This window comes from Scardinius erythrophthalmus (genome assembly GCF_964197995.2).
Source record: "Scardinius erythrophthalmus genome assembly, chromosome: 20".
Lineage (NCBI taxonomy): Eukaryota > Metazoa > Chordata > Actinopteri > Cypriniformes > Leuciscidae > Scardinius > Scardinius erythrophthalmus.
In genome coordinates, this window is record NC_138240.1 from 6,671,033 (window position 1) to 6,688,801 (window position 17,769).

Sequence of the window (17,769 nt, forward strand, 5' to 3'; positions counted from 1 at the left end):
ACTCGCATTTGCGACTAAAAAGTGATGTGTGTAAAATGTATTTAGGAGCACATGTGTGAATAAAAAAAAAAAAGTTCAGGAATTGCAATACAGCCTGATGTGATTATTAAATAAGATGATTAAGCTGCATGTTTCAAAGTAGCAATGCGGCTCCCAATCAGTGAATACTGCACATTTATGCTAATAGAATGCTTATGATGAACTGTTGATGTATTACCATGTTTACTTTATGGTGTTCATGTAATATGCTGTAGATGGCTGTAAGAGTGCATATTTTATCTCCTGCATCTTTTTTGAATGAGCAGCCGGCAATAGTAAAGCACAGACATTTCAAAATAAGTCCCATTGCATTTTATTTTACAATTAAAACTGCCACATTTTGCATACGTTTTTTCCTGGTTATTATTATAAACTGTATATGGCAATTAATTCAACTTAAATTTAGCTATTTTTTGTGGCACAATAATCTGTTTACTTATAATAAGTATTATATATATCCATTTATCTATATATATATACACAGTTTGAACTGTGTGTGTATGTGTGTGTGTGTGTGTGTGTGTGTGTGTGTGTGTGTGTGTGTGTGTGTGTGTGTGTGTGTGTGTGTGTGTGTGTGTGTGTGTGTGTGTGTGTGTATATATATACTGTAGATATATATAGATATAGATAGATATGGTTATATATGATATATATAGATAGATATGTGTATATATGATATATATATATATATATATATATGTGTGTGTATATATATATATATATATATATATACATACATAAACATATAGGCTACACACACAGTTTGACGTAGGCCTATAAATGATTACATAATTACTAAATACAGTTTGAAGCAGAAATATTTAAAAAATATTAATAGAATTAAATAGAATATTAATCTTATTATTATTCTAATAAAATAAATCATTTTCCTTATAAATATCTCCTTGTATCCCTTTAAGGAATAATGTGTTATTTGTTCAATTGTGCCCCTAAAGTGTTTTTAATGTGCTCCTAATGTTTAATGTGCCCTGTCTATTTTGTTATTTTGGTATATATTTATTCATGCCAGCGGTAATATTATATAAGCTTTTGGTTGCCGCCTACCCCTAGAGTCAGTGTCAGTCTGTGCCATTGCTTCACACTCTAAAATCTCGGTTTCACTCGTTGCTGTCAGGTTTTATCTCCAGCTTTAATTGGGCCTGAATATATTTGGAGCAGATTGCCAGATCAAGCCAGCGATACCCACTCATTAGACTCTATTTATTCAGCGCTCCTCTGAGGCAGGTACAGCAGGTTGTTATTTGGCTAAGCAATGAGGTGGAACCATGTCTCCATTAGTTTTAGCGTACAATGGCTTTCTGCAAAACCGCACTGTGGTGGCACGCAGTCAACGTTTATGAGAGATTTATTTTAAGAGCGCACGGACGTGATTGTGTAACTCCGCTGGCCGTTTGCATGCTTCTAAGAAGCAATATTAAACAGTACTGCCTTGGGCAGGCTAGCTGTGATGTATGACTATGGAAATGCGTTAGTGCTGCTTTCACACTGAAAGTGATTTCTCTCTCTTTCTTTTGCAGGACTCTAAAATGGGCTTTGGAATTGCTGTGTCCGGCGGCCGGGACAATCCAAACGTGGAGAGCGGAGAGACGTCCATCATCGTGTCGGACGTGCTGCCAGGAGGACCAGCCGATGGACTGCTCTTGTACGCTTCACTCGCCTTACTAATGCATACGTGTTGAGCGTATTGGTAAACCATTATTTTACACCAGCATAGGCCGGTTAATAAGTATCGAGTTTTCACATAGAGCTTTTTAAAATGACATGAAATTAAAATTGACTCTGCTTACTGCCCTAATAAATGTCCTTGGTGTTATTGTGCGTGCTATATAAGTGCATGTTAATCCAAAGAGGAAAAAGTGTTGTTTTTCATAATCGTTTATCAATGTAATAACTTCATCAAACAGCTTATTTTCTGTTGATGTACTCAAGGCTGAGTAAAATGATATTAACCAATAATATCATAACCTACCTGTCAAATACTGATGCATACAATTATGGCCTACATTATTCCACAGAATATTCACTTGGAAATACATCATGTACCACATTATAGAAGTTAAATTCATTGCCTATACCATATTTTGTCTTAAATGAGTCGTATTCCCATATGACTTTCTTTATTGAAATAGAAATGGTTTAAACATGATAATAAACATAAAACCCAATAATATTGTTAAATAGAATGTCTGTATAATGTTTTAGACTTGACATTTGTTTTGTTTTGCTTGTGGACAGTGAGAACGACCGTGTGATACTGGTCAACACCATCACCATGGATAATGTGCCTCATTCTTTTGCTGTGCAGTCACTTCGGAAATGTGGGAAAGTGGCCAAAATAGTGAGTATTTGTCAAGTTGACCTTTATGAGAGGCCTACTAAAACAAGTTACCTTGGTTATTATTACTCTGGTTACAAAATCTTTTTTTTACCCCCTACATTTTAAAAATAATTGCCATTTTTGACAATTTTAGATTTCAATTTTGCAGTTTTGCCCCAAGCGCTGGTTAAGTTCTGTTTTAAAACGAAAACACATGCAGCATTCAAATGAATGTACTGCAATCGATCCCTGCTTAAAGTAATTATCATACAGTAAGATAAATCTCTTATGTCCTTTTGATAACAGTGGGCTGATTGTATAAAGATTAATTTTATTCAATGGCTCCCCACAGACTGTAAAGAGGCCTCGCAAGGTGTCTGTCCTCAAGCGGCCCCCGTCCCCGAGCGTAGATAGCCGTGATTACAACATATCCAGCTATTATCCCGAGGACAACCGCAGTGTTCACAGTGACCCAGACTCTGATTACCCTCGGGGAAATGGCGGCCTGGGCTACCCCCGCGACAGAGAGCATGACCGCAGCCTCGACAAGAGCCGGATAGACTACCTGGATCCGGATTACCGCAGCCAGGACTACGACTCTCGGCGGGAACGAAGTAGAGGCAGGAGCACAGAGAGATCGCCCAGCTCTGACAGCGGCTACCGCAGGGACGGCAGTCGGGGCCGGACACTGGAGCGTGGATCCAGCCCGGAGCCTCGCTATCATAAGCAGCAAAGTAGAGGCCGCGGTGGAGGAGGAAGCCCTGCCGGAAGCTACGGGAGGGACCAGGGATATGACACGCGGAGGTATGACACCCGTTCGGATGACAAGATGATTAGGAGTCACAGCAGGGACCGGCTGCAGGATCACTCACCTTCACCCAGCAAAGAGCGGGACAGTGGAAAAGACCTTTATAACTATGAGCCCCTGGAGCCGCCCATCAATGTGATGCTGGTGAAAAACAGGCCCAATGAAGGTGAGAACCTCGGGTTTAGCTTGTCACTAATCGCATATTTTGAATATAACAAAGTTAGTTGACTGAAATGATTAAAAACTGTTTATTTTGAAATGGAAATCTTCTGTAACATTACAAATGTCTTTACTGTAACTTTTGAACAATTGAATGCATCCTTGCTGAATAAAAGTATTAATTTCTAAATTTCATCTTACTGACAGCAAACTTTAACGTAGCTTTTTTTGTAGTTTATTAAAGGTGGGGTAAGCCGTTTTTGAAATATGCTGTTGGCCAATGTTGATATATGAAATCAACCCAAACAAACACACCCCTTATTCATGGCTTCTTCATGGGCATTATTAAAGGAAATACTCAATGTGAATCAATGTTTACAGAAAACATTGCAATAAATATGCTGCAAGTTCATATTTTCTCATGCAAATGACCTTTGTGACAACTGTTTGTGCCAACTTTCTGGAAAGCAGTTCAAGAGTGCAATTTTTTTTTAGATTTAAAATGTAAGGATGCACAATTAATTTAATTAAATTAATAGTATGGCCTCACAATATGGCCTTTTTTAGAAAAAAGCTTCATGAATATACTACCGTTCCAAAGTTTGGGGTCAGCACAAGTTAAACAACAACAGAAAAAAAAACTTTATTCAGCAATGACACATTCAAATAATCAAAAGTGACATTAAAGAAATTTGTAATGTTACAAAAGATTTCCATTTCAAATAAATGCTGTTCTTTTGAACTTTCTATTTACCAAAGAGTCCTGAATAAAACAGTCATGGTTTCCACAAAAATATGAAACAACTCAGCTTTTTTCATATATAATCTATTAATAATTAGAAATGTTTCTTGAGCAGCAAATCAGCATATTAGAATAATTTCTGAAGGATCATGTGACACTTAAGACTGGGGTAATGATGCTGAAAATTATCACTGATTATCACTGATTTTATATCACAGCCTTATTGAGCATAAGAGACTTCTTTTAAAAAATCGTACACCAATCAAACGGTAGTGTATACAGTCTTCATGTTGCTCTGTCCAGTGTAGTTTGTGAGACCCCATCCTTCAATAACAGCCTCTTTCCAAAGCTGCATTATATTGTGACATGTTCACTAAATAATAAACACTTAATGTGCCGCACAACCGTAACAGCGTATTTTCATAGTTCATCAATCATTTTTATCTCAGCAGTGTAAAATATGACACATGAGCACTTTTACAGGTGCAGAGCCTTTATTCCTGCAGTAGAGATCAGGTCAGATGCTGCGGAAATAACAGACAACATAAAAAGACCATCTGAGCTTCACACATGTGAACAGGGCAGCTGGCTCTCTCTCTCCCTGTCCTGTTGTAACTCTCCCATTTCTTTATTTCCCTCTCATTCTGTTTTCTTTAGACCTCCATACATCCATCCTAAAACCGTTTGTCCTCAGTAGATTTTGATGATATTTTAATCTGATTTATTTATGATGGCCCTGTCAGGAGATTTCAGAGGAGATACATTCTTGTGACTTCACATAAAGCGGTCCGTCTCTTCCGATTTCCTCACCAGCTGCTCATAACCCTCAGCTCAGAAGGGCAAAGCGGGGAGCGCTGTTTATTACCAGATTATGCCTTGGGTTGGGAAACAGGAAACGTTTTTCTTTACAACAATATTTGAACCAAAAAATGTTCTTGAGCGTTCAGAGCTCTGATTCTGCCTGTCAGATCAATATTCCATATTTTCCGTAGTTTCAATTTGATTGACAGCTGCAGGGATTGCTGAGTACTTAAAAGGTTCAAGGTCATCATGGTTGTTAGGTTCATGTTAGCGTTGCAGAATAGAATCAATGTTTCACTGTGTTTCGTTGTAGAGTACGGCCTCCGGCTGGGCAGCCAGATCTTCATCAAAGAGATGACCAGCACTGGATTGGCTGCCAGAGATGGAAATCTCCAGGAGGGCGACATCATTCTCAAGGTTCCTATAAGACTCTTCACACAGCAGCCATATTCACACATGAAATCTATCAAATTGGATATAAAATTGCTAGAACAGCCCAGTAGCTTTCTGTGTTTAATATGTCATTGTTGATATTGTTAACTAGAACTAAATATATTAAAAATAAAGTCAATAAAATATAAATATTAGATGAAAACTGTTAACTTAAAAAAAAACTTGAATGAAAATTAGAAATGTTGTCGTGACAACTAACTGAGATAAGTACTAAATTAATAATATATAAGTAATAAATTAGTAAAACTAAAGCTGAAATAAATTAAAGCTATATTGAAGTATAAAAAAGACAAAAGCATATAACAAAAAACTGGCAATGTAAAAATAAAAGCTAATTTAAAATGTTATTTGAATACTATAATAGTATATACAGTAGATAATACTAAAAAACACTGCACATGGTTGCTTATGGCTAATATACTGTTGAAATTCATGATTTCACACGATTTAAAGACAATGACATACAATTTATGAAATTAACCTTTTATTATTTTACAGTACATATTTAACTTCATTTTACTTCATATTTACATATCAAATTAACTGTAAAATAATAATATGATCTAAAATAATATATTTTAAATTTAATCTAGTATTTGACATTAATATTATTAGTAAATGCAGTGACAGTATCAAGGGAGATAATCAATAATTATGATTTATGTTTTTATGATGGAAAATATCTGCCGATTTATCAACCTTGTCAATATATGAATATATAATTGGGGTTTTGAATTGGGATGCCATTCAAAACTCAAGCTCTTTAACATCAGACTCATGCCGTAGCACCCTAGCGTTATAAAAGCTTGAACCATTAATGTTACATCTTTTGTTTTTTCCAGATCAACGGAACGGTGACCGAGAACCTCTCTCTGAGTGACGCCGGCAAGCTGATTGAGAAATCACGGGGCAAGCTGCAACTGGTGGTCCAAAGAGATCAGCGTCAGGTCCTGGTGCGCATCCCAGCCCTGGCAGACAGCGACTCGGAGCCTGACGGTTAGTTTCTTCTATCATGCAGCGTCTGTCCGTAGACTAGTCTCCATTACAGCGCTTCCTGAGCCGTGGTGCTCACCCTCTGGCTGTTTGCTCTCTAACACACTTTAATTAAAAGCAGATAGCATGAATTGGCTCTGATAAATCAGATAAGTAATATCATGTACACATTCGCCAGGCACTGAGGCTGTAATAAATTACAGTTAATTATGCAAATCACTATTAATAGACTTGAAATGAGTGTTGAAGCACAAAACCAATTTGTCACCGTCTGTGTCGGAGCATGATTATCATCCACTGGCACAATTTCAACTATATGCCATGTATGGTCCTCTACAGAGGTGATACCGTTAATGCAGTCGGACATGGGTTATAAAACTTCCTCTGGCTGTATAGTTATAGATTTGATAGTACGGTACATTTAACAGGAACACATAGTCATTTAGAAATTACAAGACTGTATTGTTTTTAGCAAAGAGCTGAGATTTACTGACTCCATTTATACCTGCTATTAACATCCGTCTCGGATTATCTGACCACTAGTGGACCGCATCAGAGACAGTATAAGGAGACAACCCATTTGTACAAAAATTAATGGGAGGAATCGCAACACTCAATATGGCAGCTGTGTTAAAGGAAGTCCCGCATTTATGATAAAAGATACAAAGGCACCACACATTTTTTTTTATTCCAGAAAGCACATACAAATAGTTTTGTTGTTGTTTTTTGCATGATTTTTAAATTTAAATTATTATTATTATTATTTTTTTTTTTACTTTTAAAGCATTGAGTGGTAGATACAGCTTTTAAAGAAAATGTACATCAGATCGAAAAGTAGAAGCCATAACGTATAATTTATTATAATTCACATAATGTATAAATTGATTAAAATTAATAAAAAATTCAAGAAAGTATGTTTATTTTATAATTTTTTTTATATTGCATCATTTTGTATGATATATATACAGTACCAGTCAAAAGTTTGGAAACATTACTATTTTTAATGTTTTTGAAAGAAGTCTCTTATGCTCATCAAGCCTGCAGTTAAAAAACAACAACAACAAAAAAAAACAGTAATATTATGAAATATTATTACAATTTAAAATAATGGTTCTCTTTTTTAATATATTTTAAAATGTAATTTATTTTTGTGATGCAAAGCTGAATTTTCATCAGCAAGTACTCCAGTCTTTGGTGTCTTATGATCCTTCAGAAATCATTCTAATATGCTGATTTATGATCAATGTTGGAAACAGTTGTGCTGCTTAATATTTTTTTTTATAACCTGAGATACTTTTTTCAGGATTCATTGGTGAGTAAAACGTTAACAGCATTTATTCATAAAAACAGCATTTATTCAAAATAAAAACATTTCTAACAATATAAATTGTTACCATCACCTTTTATCAATTTAACACATCCTTGTTGAATTAAAGTACTAATTTCTTTAAAAAAAAATAGTTATTGCTCCCAAACTTTTGAACGGTAGTGTATATTGTTACAAAGGATTTCTATTCTAAATAAATACAGTTCTTTTTAACTTTTTATTCATCAAATAATCCTGAAAAAAGTATCTCAGGTTATAAAAAAATATTAAGCAGCACAACTGTTTCCAACATTGATCATAAATCAGCATATTAGAATGATTTCTGAAGTATCATAAGACACCAAAGACTGGGGTACTTGCTGATGAAAATTCAGCTTTGCATCACAAAAATAAATTATATTTTAAAGCATATTAAAAAAGAGAACCATTATTTTAAATTGTAATAATATTTCATAATATTACTTTTTTTTTTTTTTTTACTGCAGGCTTGATGAGCATAAGAGACTTCTTTCAAAAACATTAAAAATAGTAATGTTTCCAAACTTTTGACTGGTACTGTGTGTATATATATATATATATATATATATATATATATATATATATATATATATATATATATATATATATATATATATATATATATATACATATATACTTTTTTTTTTTTTTTGCATGGACATAAATGGATGTTAATAGCAGGTATCTTAACCTTTCTATCAGATACAAGGGCATCATTGTTTGCACTTAAACACAATGAATATTTTAACACCAGAAAGATGCGCTTACCTGAGAAAAAGCAAACAGCTTACAACAGAAATGCTATTTTTGTGTTCTCTTTTTACAGATAATACAGATATGTCATACTTTTAGCTGATGGACCGCTGAGACACAACATAAAGTCTGGTTGCCTTTAATCTTTAATCATGACTGTGCCTCAACAAACCTGTAAAACTTTCACACTGTGCTCTTATGTTTAATGCTAACCTCCTTTTTTTAAAACCTTCTTTAACAATAAATAAGTATGCTCAATGTTATGTCTGTGTGGTGGTGACTTATTTATCATAAAGGAGAAGCCGTGTCTGGAAGGATGCTATTTCATACTCTTCAGCTGTTATTAGGGTGGGACAGCTGGATATCGTATGGCTTTTACAGATCTACCGTCCTCAAGGTATTAAATGCAGGTGGAAGTAAATTTCAGTACAGAAAAAGCGTCCGCTTGTCGAGTGGGGCAGGGCAGAACAGCTAAATGCATTTACATTTCATGTTTGCATTTGTCAGCATTCATGAGTCACTGTATGCATTGTATATGCTGCTTCGTGCCGGTTGGAGAAGTTAAATTGAGATGTGATTTACACCCTGCCATAAAAATGCAGCATGTACTGTTCATTGCCTCTTACGCACCATTGTGCACGACTTTTCATTTTGACTAGATGATATGACAGCCGGCTTTCAGCTATTTCCTCATTTTTATTGTTCATTGTATTGAAGAAGCTGTGACTGTAGCGTAGCATGCTTGAACACGTTGAACCGTGACGCTCAAAGCTTACTGTCGTAAATCAGCACTGTCCCCTGTGTCTTTATCTTCAATTAGTTTTGTATGCAATTGGATGTCACCCCTGCATGTGGTTCATTGTTCTATGTAAATTCAGGTGTTTGTGTTTAAAGACAACATGATGGCAATGGAATTCACAGCGCATTTGACTTCCATAATGCAGCATATTTCTATGTAAAACAGTATATTCAATGGGAAATTAATGTCGGGTGGGACTTGACTGTGTGCTGTGGGATTTGAATTAATTGTTATGAAGGGGGAGGAAGGTATTACATTAAAAAAAAAAAAAAAAGTTTGGTTTTCTTTTAAGGAAATAAAATAAGACCAGAGACGTGTTACAAAAGTAAATAGTTAACATTTTAATATGTTGTCTTTTAACACACTATGATATGAACAGTGGAAGTGTCATTTGTTTATTCTCAGTCACTAGTAGGTCTGGGCGATATAGAGAATATCCATTATATATCACTACTATTTTACAGGTGAAATACGATTGTCATGTTAGAAATATATTTTTTATGTTTTATTATCATTTATTTAAAAAAAATATATATAATCAATATATTTGTATATTATTTTATACTATTAAATATAGTATACACATTATAGATACTACTAAATGTTAGTATTATGTATATAAAATAGTTCTTAATGTTAGTTAAAATTAATCTTTGTTGATTTTAATTAATAAAAACAAATTCATTGTTAGTTCATGTTAGCTCAGGTCCATTAAATAATATTAACAGATACAACTTTTGATTTCAATAATGTATTAGTAAATATTGAAATTAACTAAGATTAACAAATGCTTTAGAGCTATTTTTTGTTGTCATTTTTATATACATGTATGTGTGTGTGTGTATATATATATATATATATATATAAAATATGTATGTTTAGTTTTCCCCTCAGAATATTGCAATATCAAATATGGTCAATGCAATATCGTCCACCCCTAGGGTCTAGCTAGTCTTTGCATGTGTGTATGCGTGTTTGCTCTCTTTCATTCTCTCTGTTGCTCTGCATGTGTTGTCACAGTAGCGCTGCGGACTAAATCCAGTCCTGGCCGTGCTGTTTTGGGTTGTAGTCATGGGGAGTGTACCGCAGCTGTCTCTACTCTGTGGTTTGTCCTCCCCCTCGTAAGAGACAGACTGTAATTTCATCCCCACCCAACAGATGGAAACACGCCTGGAAAACACCAGCTCCCTGATCCTCCCTGATGTTCTCCTGAATCTGTGTTTACATGCAGACTAATAATCCGCAAATAATCTGACCGATAGCCCATTCCAATCCCTCAAGTACAGAACAGTTAGGGGAAATAATCTATTTCAGCTTGATCTGAATAAATTAAGATATTGGGATCCTGCTTTTGACTTTCCATTTAAATAAATTTAGCAACATGAGAAGAAAGCTTTTTTGGGGGGATAATTTTAGATATGTTATAAAAGCAAAAAAGCTAGATACACACTGAGGTGATGTGCTGAGTCGACTTTCTTCTTTAATCAGCTGACAGAACTCGAAAGCTTCTTGTTCTTAAGGATAACGTGACACTTACTGCCGCTCTTGAACGGCATGCTCAGAAATTGAGTTCAGAACAAATGTAACATGCATGTAAACGTTTTAATTGTGATGCAGATTTTAGGGAACATATGAACAGCACATTTGGAATCTGTCGTCGGATTGAATTGAATTTGGATCAAGGACAATTTGTGCATGTAAACATAGAGGATGTCACTTGTTTAATTTCACCAAAAAAAGTAACAAAAAGTATTTGAACACTTTCTAGTTGTCAGTTGTTAGTTGTCCAGAGTGTGTGTGTGTGTGTGTGTGTGTGTGTATATAAACTAAAAAAAAAAAAATTATATAGCCTATATTTTACATATTATTAATATATTTATTATTTTTAAATATAAATATCACTTTTCCTCCTTTTTCTGTGTTTTGGTGGTTTTAAATATTTAAAAACCCTTAAACATTGTTTATTTTCATGTTTAAATCAAATTTTGAATCCCAGATTTCATTTTTGTTTGAGACTTTTTGACCCCCACTGTAGTATCAAACATCTGTCATCATCACTTGCAGATTTCTGCCCTTCCTGAGTAAAAAATGTTAGCAATTTTTTTGAATACTGTATCTACAGCCAGTGCTGGGATCATATTTGTGTCTGTTTACTCAGCTATCTCGAAGCATTATCCCGCTGAGCTCTGATGCAGGTGGGCGGCAGTGTCCTTTTGCTCTGTTATGGATGGAGTGTGTTGTAGATTTGCAGGACAGGCGTACCGTACGCCCACCAGCGGCGCTCAGAAGAGCGAGAGGAGTTCTGTTAATGCACTGGACATGCACTTAGATCACCAGCAGACCACACAGTAACTCTTTTCTTTTTCCCCGGCCGTCACTACTTCTGTCCTGCTTTCTCTTTCAGGGCGATGCTTCACTTTCCTTGCTCTGCGTCTTGGTGGTTTTACTTGTTCTCAAATAATTCTTAACTTCCCTGGACAATGTAGAGCTCTAAAATGAGAAATTATAGGAATAGTTCACCCTCATGTCGATATAAAAGACTTTCTTTCTTTTGTGTCGCAAATTTTTTTATATTTAGAAGAATATTTGGTCAGATATTTTCTATACAACAACTGTGACAATGATACAATAATGAGTCAGACCAATACTTAAATTGTTATTTAATGATAATCTGTTAATTGACTGATTGAACTAGTATTATACTGCATGATTCATTCACAAATCGGACTGATCAAGGTTGTTTTACTGACTCTGTGATTTGGTTGCAACAACGATTAGTTAACTACTCAAAAATGAATCAGTAAAGACTTCTTCAAAGTCTTCAAAATCTCTTTTAACTGAAGAAAGTCAGTCATACAGATTTAGAATGACATGAGGTTGAGTAAATTATGTTATTTATTTTCTTTTTTTTGGGGGGGTGAACTGTTTCTTCTAACTATCAAAGTATCTTTAATAAATGCAAGCACTAGCTGCTTCTGCACACATCTCTGCTCTCCAAGGCAGTTGCTGTAGATGTCACTTCCTGTCTGTCCTTTTTTCTACCTTTCTCAGGGTGTTCAGTTCCTAAAGATTAATCACACCTGTCCAACACACTTTCTGCCTCTGTATAACACTGCTATTAGTCTCTTCATGAAAGCTTCATAAAATTCTGGACATTTGAGTCATGTTGGCATTGTAAATCACCATGATTTGGGTCAAAAAGGCTTGGATATCCTGTGGTCAAAATCACAGAATACTGTATATAAACAGAAATGATGGTTATAACGGGGCAGATCTTGGCAAATTAACACCAAGTCGACAGTAACATGGTGGTTTGTTCTCTGTGGTTGTGGGTCCATTTAATTCTGTCTCGTCTGGGCCTCGTCTCTTTCCTGTCCGGAACTAAAAGAAGGAAAGTCCTTCGCTTCTCATTGCAGACTTTTGTTTCTTTCAGATATTTCTGAGATGGAGTCTTACCATTCCTACTCACCTCAAGATGACCAAAGGTCACGTCAATCTGACCTTTCCTCACACTCTTCTAATGACGCAGCGCGAGAGAATGCCAGGTGCGCACCGCTTTAAGATCAGCTCTAGATATTTTCAACACATTAGGGATGGATAATACAGTAGCTCTAAAAGGTATTTGGACATTTAAAGGGATAGTTCACCAAAACTAGAAAATTGGCTAACACAAAGATGTTTTGTAAAATGTCTCCTGTGTTTTTTATCCATGCAATGAAAGTCAAGTCACCTTTATTCATATAGCACTTCATACAATACAGAGCTTCAAAATAATAAACTGGACGATAATGATGCAAACTTCATACAGTATGAGATAAATTTCAATTCTGCTGTAAAGCAGATCAAAAAAGGCAATAGTTATTAAGTTTATTAAATAACAAAGTATCAAACTAAGTGGCATTTTTTTTTTAAGACAGTGCAAAGGCACCTTTCAGTCAGAATATTTCACAGAGTAATTTGTTAGCTCAAGACATTCAGCAGCAATTGTCTAATGTTAGTGGAATATGCATATTTTCAGTCAGAAACTGTCAGATCAAAACTGCAATTTATCTGTTGTGTTTATTTTTAGGGAAGACCCTCAGAGCAGACTCGCAAAGCCCGCTGTAACATCCTCTCCCTACAAAACTCCAGAGGAGCCGCTTCCAGTCCAGGAGGAGAGAGCAGAACCTCAAGAAGAGCCACCACCACGTAGGAACATGATTCTCTGTATATCCCTCATAGTTTAATAGTAGAAAAAGACCTAAACTTTTGGTTTATAGATGAATTATGGTTTGATACCCTCTGGCAGAGGATTAGAAATACTTGTCAATTGTCAAATGAGAGTATAATTGGCTTTGCTGACCAAATAAAACCAGACAAATGGTGTCAGAAACGTACTTAGAAACTGCAGCATTACATACAGTAGGTTCAATGTTTTGACCCTCACAGATGTTAGTGATTCAAAAATCAGCAAATCTCCTACAAAAGAAAACTTCTGACTTTTACCTCTGTACTAAATTTGTCACTAAAATTGTCAGTAGTATGCAAAGAAAACTGCCTAACAATTGCATTGCCATAAGAATATTATTTATTTATTTCATAAATACATAAATGTTCGTTCAAAAGTTTGGGGTCTGTAAAATCTATTTATGTTTTTGGGAGAAGTCTCTTATCCTCACCAAGACTGCATTTATTGCACCATAGTGTATTTAGGATTTATATTTTCGGGTCTGTCTGCTTGCAGTTGTTTCAGAATTAAACTGATGCTAAATAATTTTGTATTCAATGTGCAGCAGCATTAAAGACAACACCCAAGATCCTGCTGAGACCGAGCCCAGAGGACGAGGCCATTTATGGGTGAGTGGATGCTGTGAATAACCCGCAGGTTCAACCCTCCTCACGCATGATCTTATTCACTAGCTATAAACCTGAGGACTCACTGAGGGCTGAGTTTAGATCTGTAGATAGGGCTGGAGTTCAGTCACCACACACTCATCTTACACACACACACACACACACACATTAGTAGGGCTGCTCGATTACGGCAAAAATCATAATCACAATTATTTTGGTCTATATTGTAATCACGATTATTTAACATGATTATGAGTGGGCTATATCACCAAAACCTTAGATGAGTAATTTATTTAACGATAGCAATATATATCACATATCTATTTACTGGAAATAAAGTTGCTGTGATATCTAAATTTTAAAAACCAGTGCAATTTCACAATTCTTGATACTAATTTTTCTCTACACATTCTATTTTCTCCCAAAAGTTTATCTTTACTTAAGACATAACCAACTGGGTTTTGCCCAGCATTGACATATTTTTGCATGTATTTGACCATTTAGCCATTTAGGAACGGAATGAGGCATAATAATTGTTTTATTTCAGTTATCTTATTTTCATAATCGCTGGAAGCCGAAATCGAAACTCAATTTCGATTAATCGCACAGTCCTACGCATTATACAGACCAACGCTCCAAAAGCACCAGCGCACTTGTTCGTCTGTACATCTGTGTTTTTAAAGTAAAAGTTCACCTCACCCCAAAAAAAAAACATTCTTATCCTATTTGTTATTATTATTGGTACCTATTATAGGACCTATTGTGCTTTTTCATGCATGTTGCTGTTTGAACATGAAAAAGGTCTGCAAAGTTACAAATCATAAGTTCACTCCAAAGGGAGTTATTCTCTATATGACTAGGCACTGTTTCTGAACTCCTTGAAACACCTTGATTGTAGTCATGAGTTTTCTTCTGGAAACTACATGCCACAATATTCCTCATTTAAATAATTCCCGCCCAAGGCATAAGCAAAAAAGGGGCCGACGCCTGGTTGAGTTGCGTTAGTAGTGTGCTGAAACTAAGGTGACATTTCAGAAACAAGTTGGAAGCGGTTGACCAATCGCAATACATTGATCCAGCCGACCAATCAGAGCTCTGGACTGTCAGTCCAAATCCAATTTTTTGCATATCCTATTGAAATCCTATCAGACAAGTGTGAAAGGCCAAAAATCACATGAAATGCATTTTTTTTTTCTCAAATGCATTTCAAACTACATTCATATGTTGGTTGAAATCCTATTCAAATTGAATTTCTGGAAATCTGTTTCAGTCGGACTGCTCTGATCAGATTTCGTGTGGTTGATGGGACTTTCTCAAGCCACGAAAAATGTAAGCGTCAGACGTTGTTATAGAAAACATGCTGACAGTTGCTGTAGAAACAAGTTTGTGTTGTTGCAAAGTGCCGGATGAGCAGAAAATGACAATATAACGGAGACATGTTTTGAAACAAGTGGAGACAACAGCGTGAAATAAAGCCACTCATACCAGCCTCAGTTTCTGCCGCTGCTTCAGAAGACGCAGTAGTGCAGCGCAGCGGCTACATATTATCATGTTGTAAATAAGACAACATCTGAATTGCAAACCTCTCCATGTTGCAGTGGTGGCTGTTGTTTTGGTGTATGCCTACCTACCAACGAAACATCATTGCCATAGAAACCAATGCAGATATTCCGAAAAACAAAAGAGCGGCATTGACACACAAATCGGATCTGAACAATTGAGATACACAATGTGGACGTCAATAATTTTTGATCAGATTCCAGTCGATGCATAAATAATCGGATTTGGACTGACAGTATGAACGCAGACAAATAGACAGGATCTAAACAGAGTGTTACTGGCAGACTGTGAAGAGAGATGCTGCAGCAATGTAAAATAATGTGTTATTTGAACAAAAGCAAAATCAAGACTTTGCAATGGCATAATATGGACTCTTTAATATTGAGGTGAACTATCTGTTTAAACTGTCACACTGGTGGAAGAGCGGACAGGAAGAAAAAGCACAGAAAATGAAACCGAGATGGGGGGTCATCTGCATCACAGCCTCAGACGAGATGGATCCTGCTGCAATCTCTCTCTCTCTCTCTCTCTTTTAATCATCCTCTCCGTCAGCTCCTCCATATTCATGAGGAAGAGGCAGTCTGCTGCTGCTCGTATCCACTGGGAGAGGTTATTTTCGTGTTCTCCACTTGCTTACAGAGACGCTTTGCTTTAAGACTAGAGACCAGAGTTTGTTTTTACCTGAGCACAGGATGAGAGAGGTGCTTTCAGCTGGAGACCAAGACATGACAGTGCATTTGGTTTTTGGTGTGTTTGGAAAGGATGAATGGAAATGGGATCATTTTTAAGCCTCAGTATGTTTTTTCTGAACATCTTATTTGGGGGTCTTTCTATTAAACGGGTTCCTGTTGCATTTCTTGTTTTAACATTTCTATCAGATAAAGTAAGATTGTACCATCTCAAACTAATCTAATTAAAATGAATATTTTGGGTCAGAAGGGAACTTTCCCTTTGTAAACTTTGTAACATTATAAATGTTTTTTACTGTCACTTTTGATTAGTGTAATGCATCCTCCGGAATAAAAGTATACATTTCTTTCAAAAAATAAAAATCGTACCGACCTAAAACTTTGAACAGTAGTGAATTGGCAGGTGTGTGTGATTAAAATACATTTGGAGTCTGTCAGCTTGCAGTTGTTTCAGAATGAAATTATTTTAAATAATTAAAAAAAATATTTTTTTTTTATGGGAACACAATGGCTGCTGAGTCAACATTATAACTTACCTATAATTTCTATAAATTCATTAATCAAAATTACTATTTTACTATTTTAATTTATATTATATATAATATATATATATATATATATATATATATACTGTATATATACTGTATATATTAATTATTAAAATGAATCATATGCATTAAGATGTTAGCAAATACCTAACCCTCGCTCTCTTTTTTTAGGCCCAACACAGTGATGGTGAGCTTTCAGAAAGGAGAGAGTGTTGGACTGAGGTTGGCTGGAGGAAATGATGTGGGAATATTCATAGCAGGAGTGCAGGAGGGCAGTCCGGCTGAAGAGGAAGGTCTCCGCGTAGGGGATCAGATCATGAAGGTACAAAATCAACATTTCTATTGACATCATCTGAAATGGCTTACTAATGTTCAGATCATTTTAGTGGCCTTCTATTGTTTTTCACGAATCAGAATATAGCATCATAATTAATAATAACAGGGTCTTATTCATGGAGTTGTAAGAAAGTGCCAGCCATTGAACACCGATATATTTTACAGTTTGTTTTTTTGTTTGAGTTTTTTCCTGAGGTTCACTCATAATATTAGTTGAGGTTTTCTGCATCATAAACAATTGTAATTGAATTATTTATGACCCTTTTCCATGTTCTCTTCGACCCTCAGAATAAAACAAGCTGTGGGTTTTTTACTGCATCTTATAATGTAATGATTGTAAATTACATCTCTTATGATTAGCTAACCTTATTATGCTTCTTATATGTTTTTTTTTGGTAAAGCCTAGGTGGATTGGGGAGAGAGCTTTAAGTTAACATTATATGTATATGCATGTACAGTTTTCCAAGATCCTTTTAGGCGAAGAGAATGTGCTTTGAATTTGATTTGCATATTCCACATTTCCTTTTCAACTGTATGTGTGTGTGTGCGTGTGCATGTTATCTGTCTCTCCCT

The 17,769-nt window shown here is 35.5% G+C and overlaps 1 protein-coding gene across 7 annotated transcripts in view; it reads left to right on the plus strand.

The window, feature by feature from the left end:
• tjp2b (tight junction protein 2b (zona occludens 2)) overlaps positions 1-17,769 on the plus strand; it is a 72,966-nt gene that overhangs the window by 33,418 nt on the left and 21,779 nt on the right. For all 7 annotated transcript variants that reach the window (XR_014028993.1, XR_014028994.1, XM_081349782.1 and 4 more), the window contains exons 3-11: positions 1,578-1,702; positions 2,296-2,398; positions 2,730-3,351; positions 5,201-5,304; positions 6,183-6,336; positions 12,664-12,775; positions 13,300-13,418; positions 14,003-14,066; positions 17,032-17,182. Coding sequence is in view for 5 of the 7 variants with exons in the window: in XM_081349782.1 (XP_081205908.1) it covers positions 1,578-1,702; positions 2,296-2,398; positions 2,730-3,351; positions 5,201-5,304; positions 6,183-6,336; positions 12,664-12,775; positions 13,300-13,418; positions 14,003-14,066; positions 17,032-17,182 (1,554 nt within the window). In the remaining 2 variants the exon portion in view is untranslated. The remainder of the gene's footprint in view (positions 1-1,577; positions 1,703-2,295; positions 2,399-2,729; positions 3,352-5,200; positions 5,305-6,182; positions 6,337-12,663; positions 12,776-13,299; positions 13,419-14,002; positions 14,067-17,031; positions 17,183-17,769) is intronic.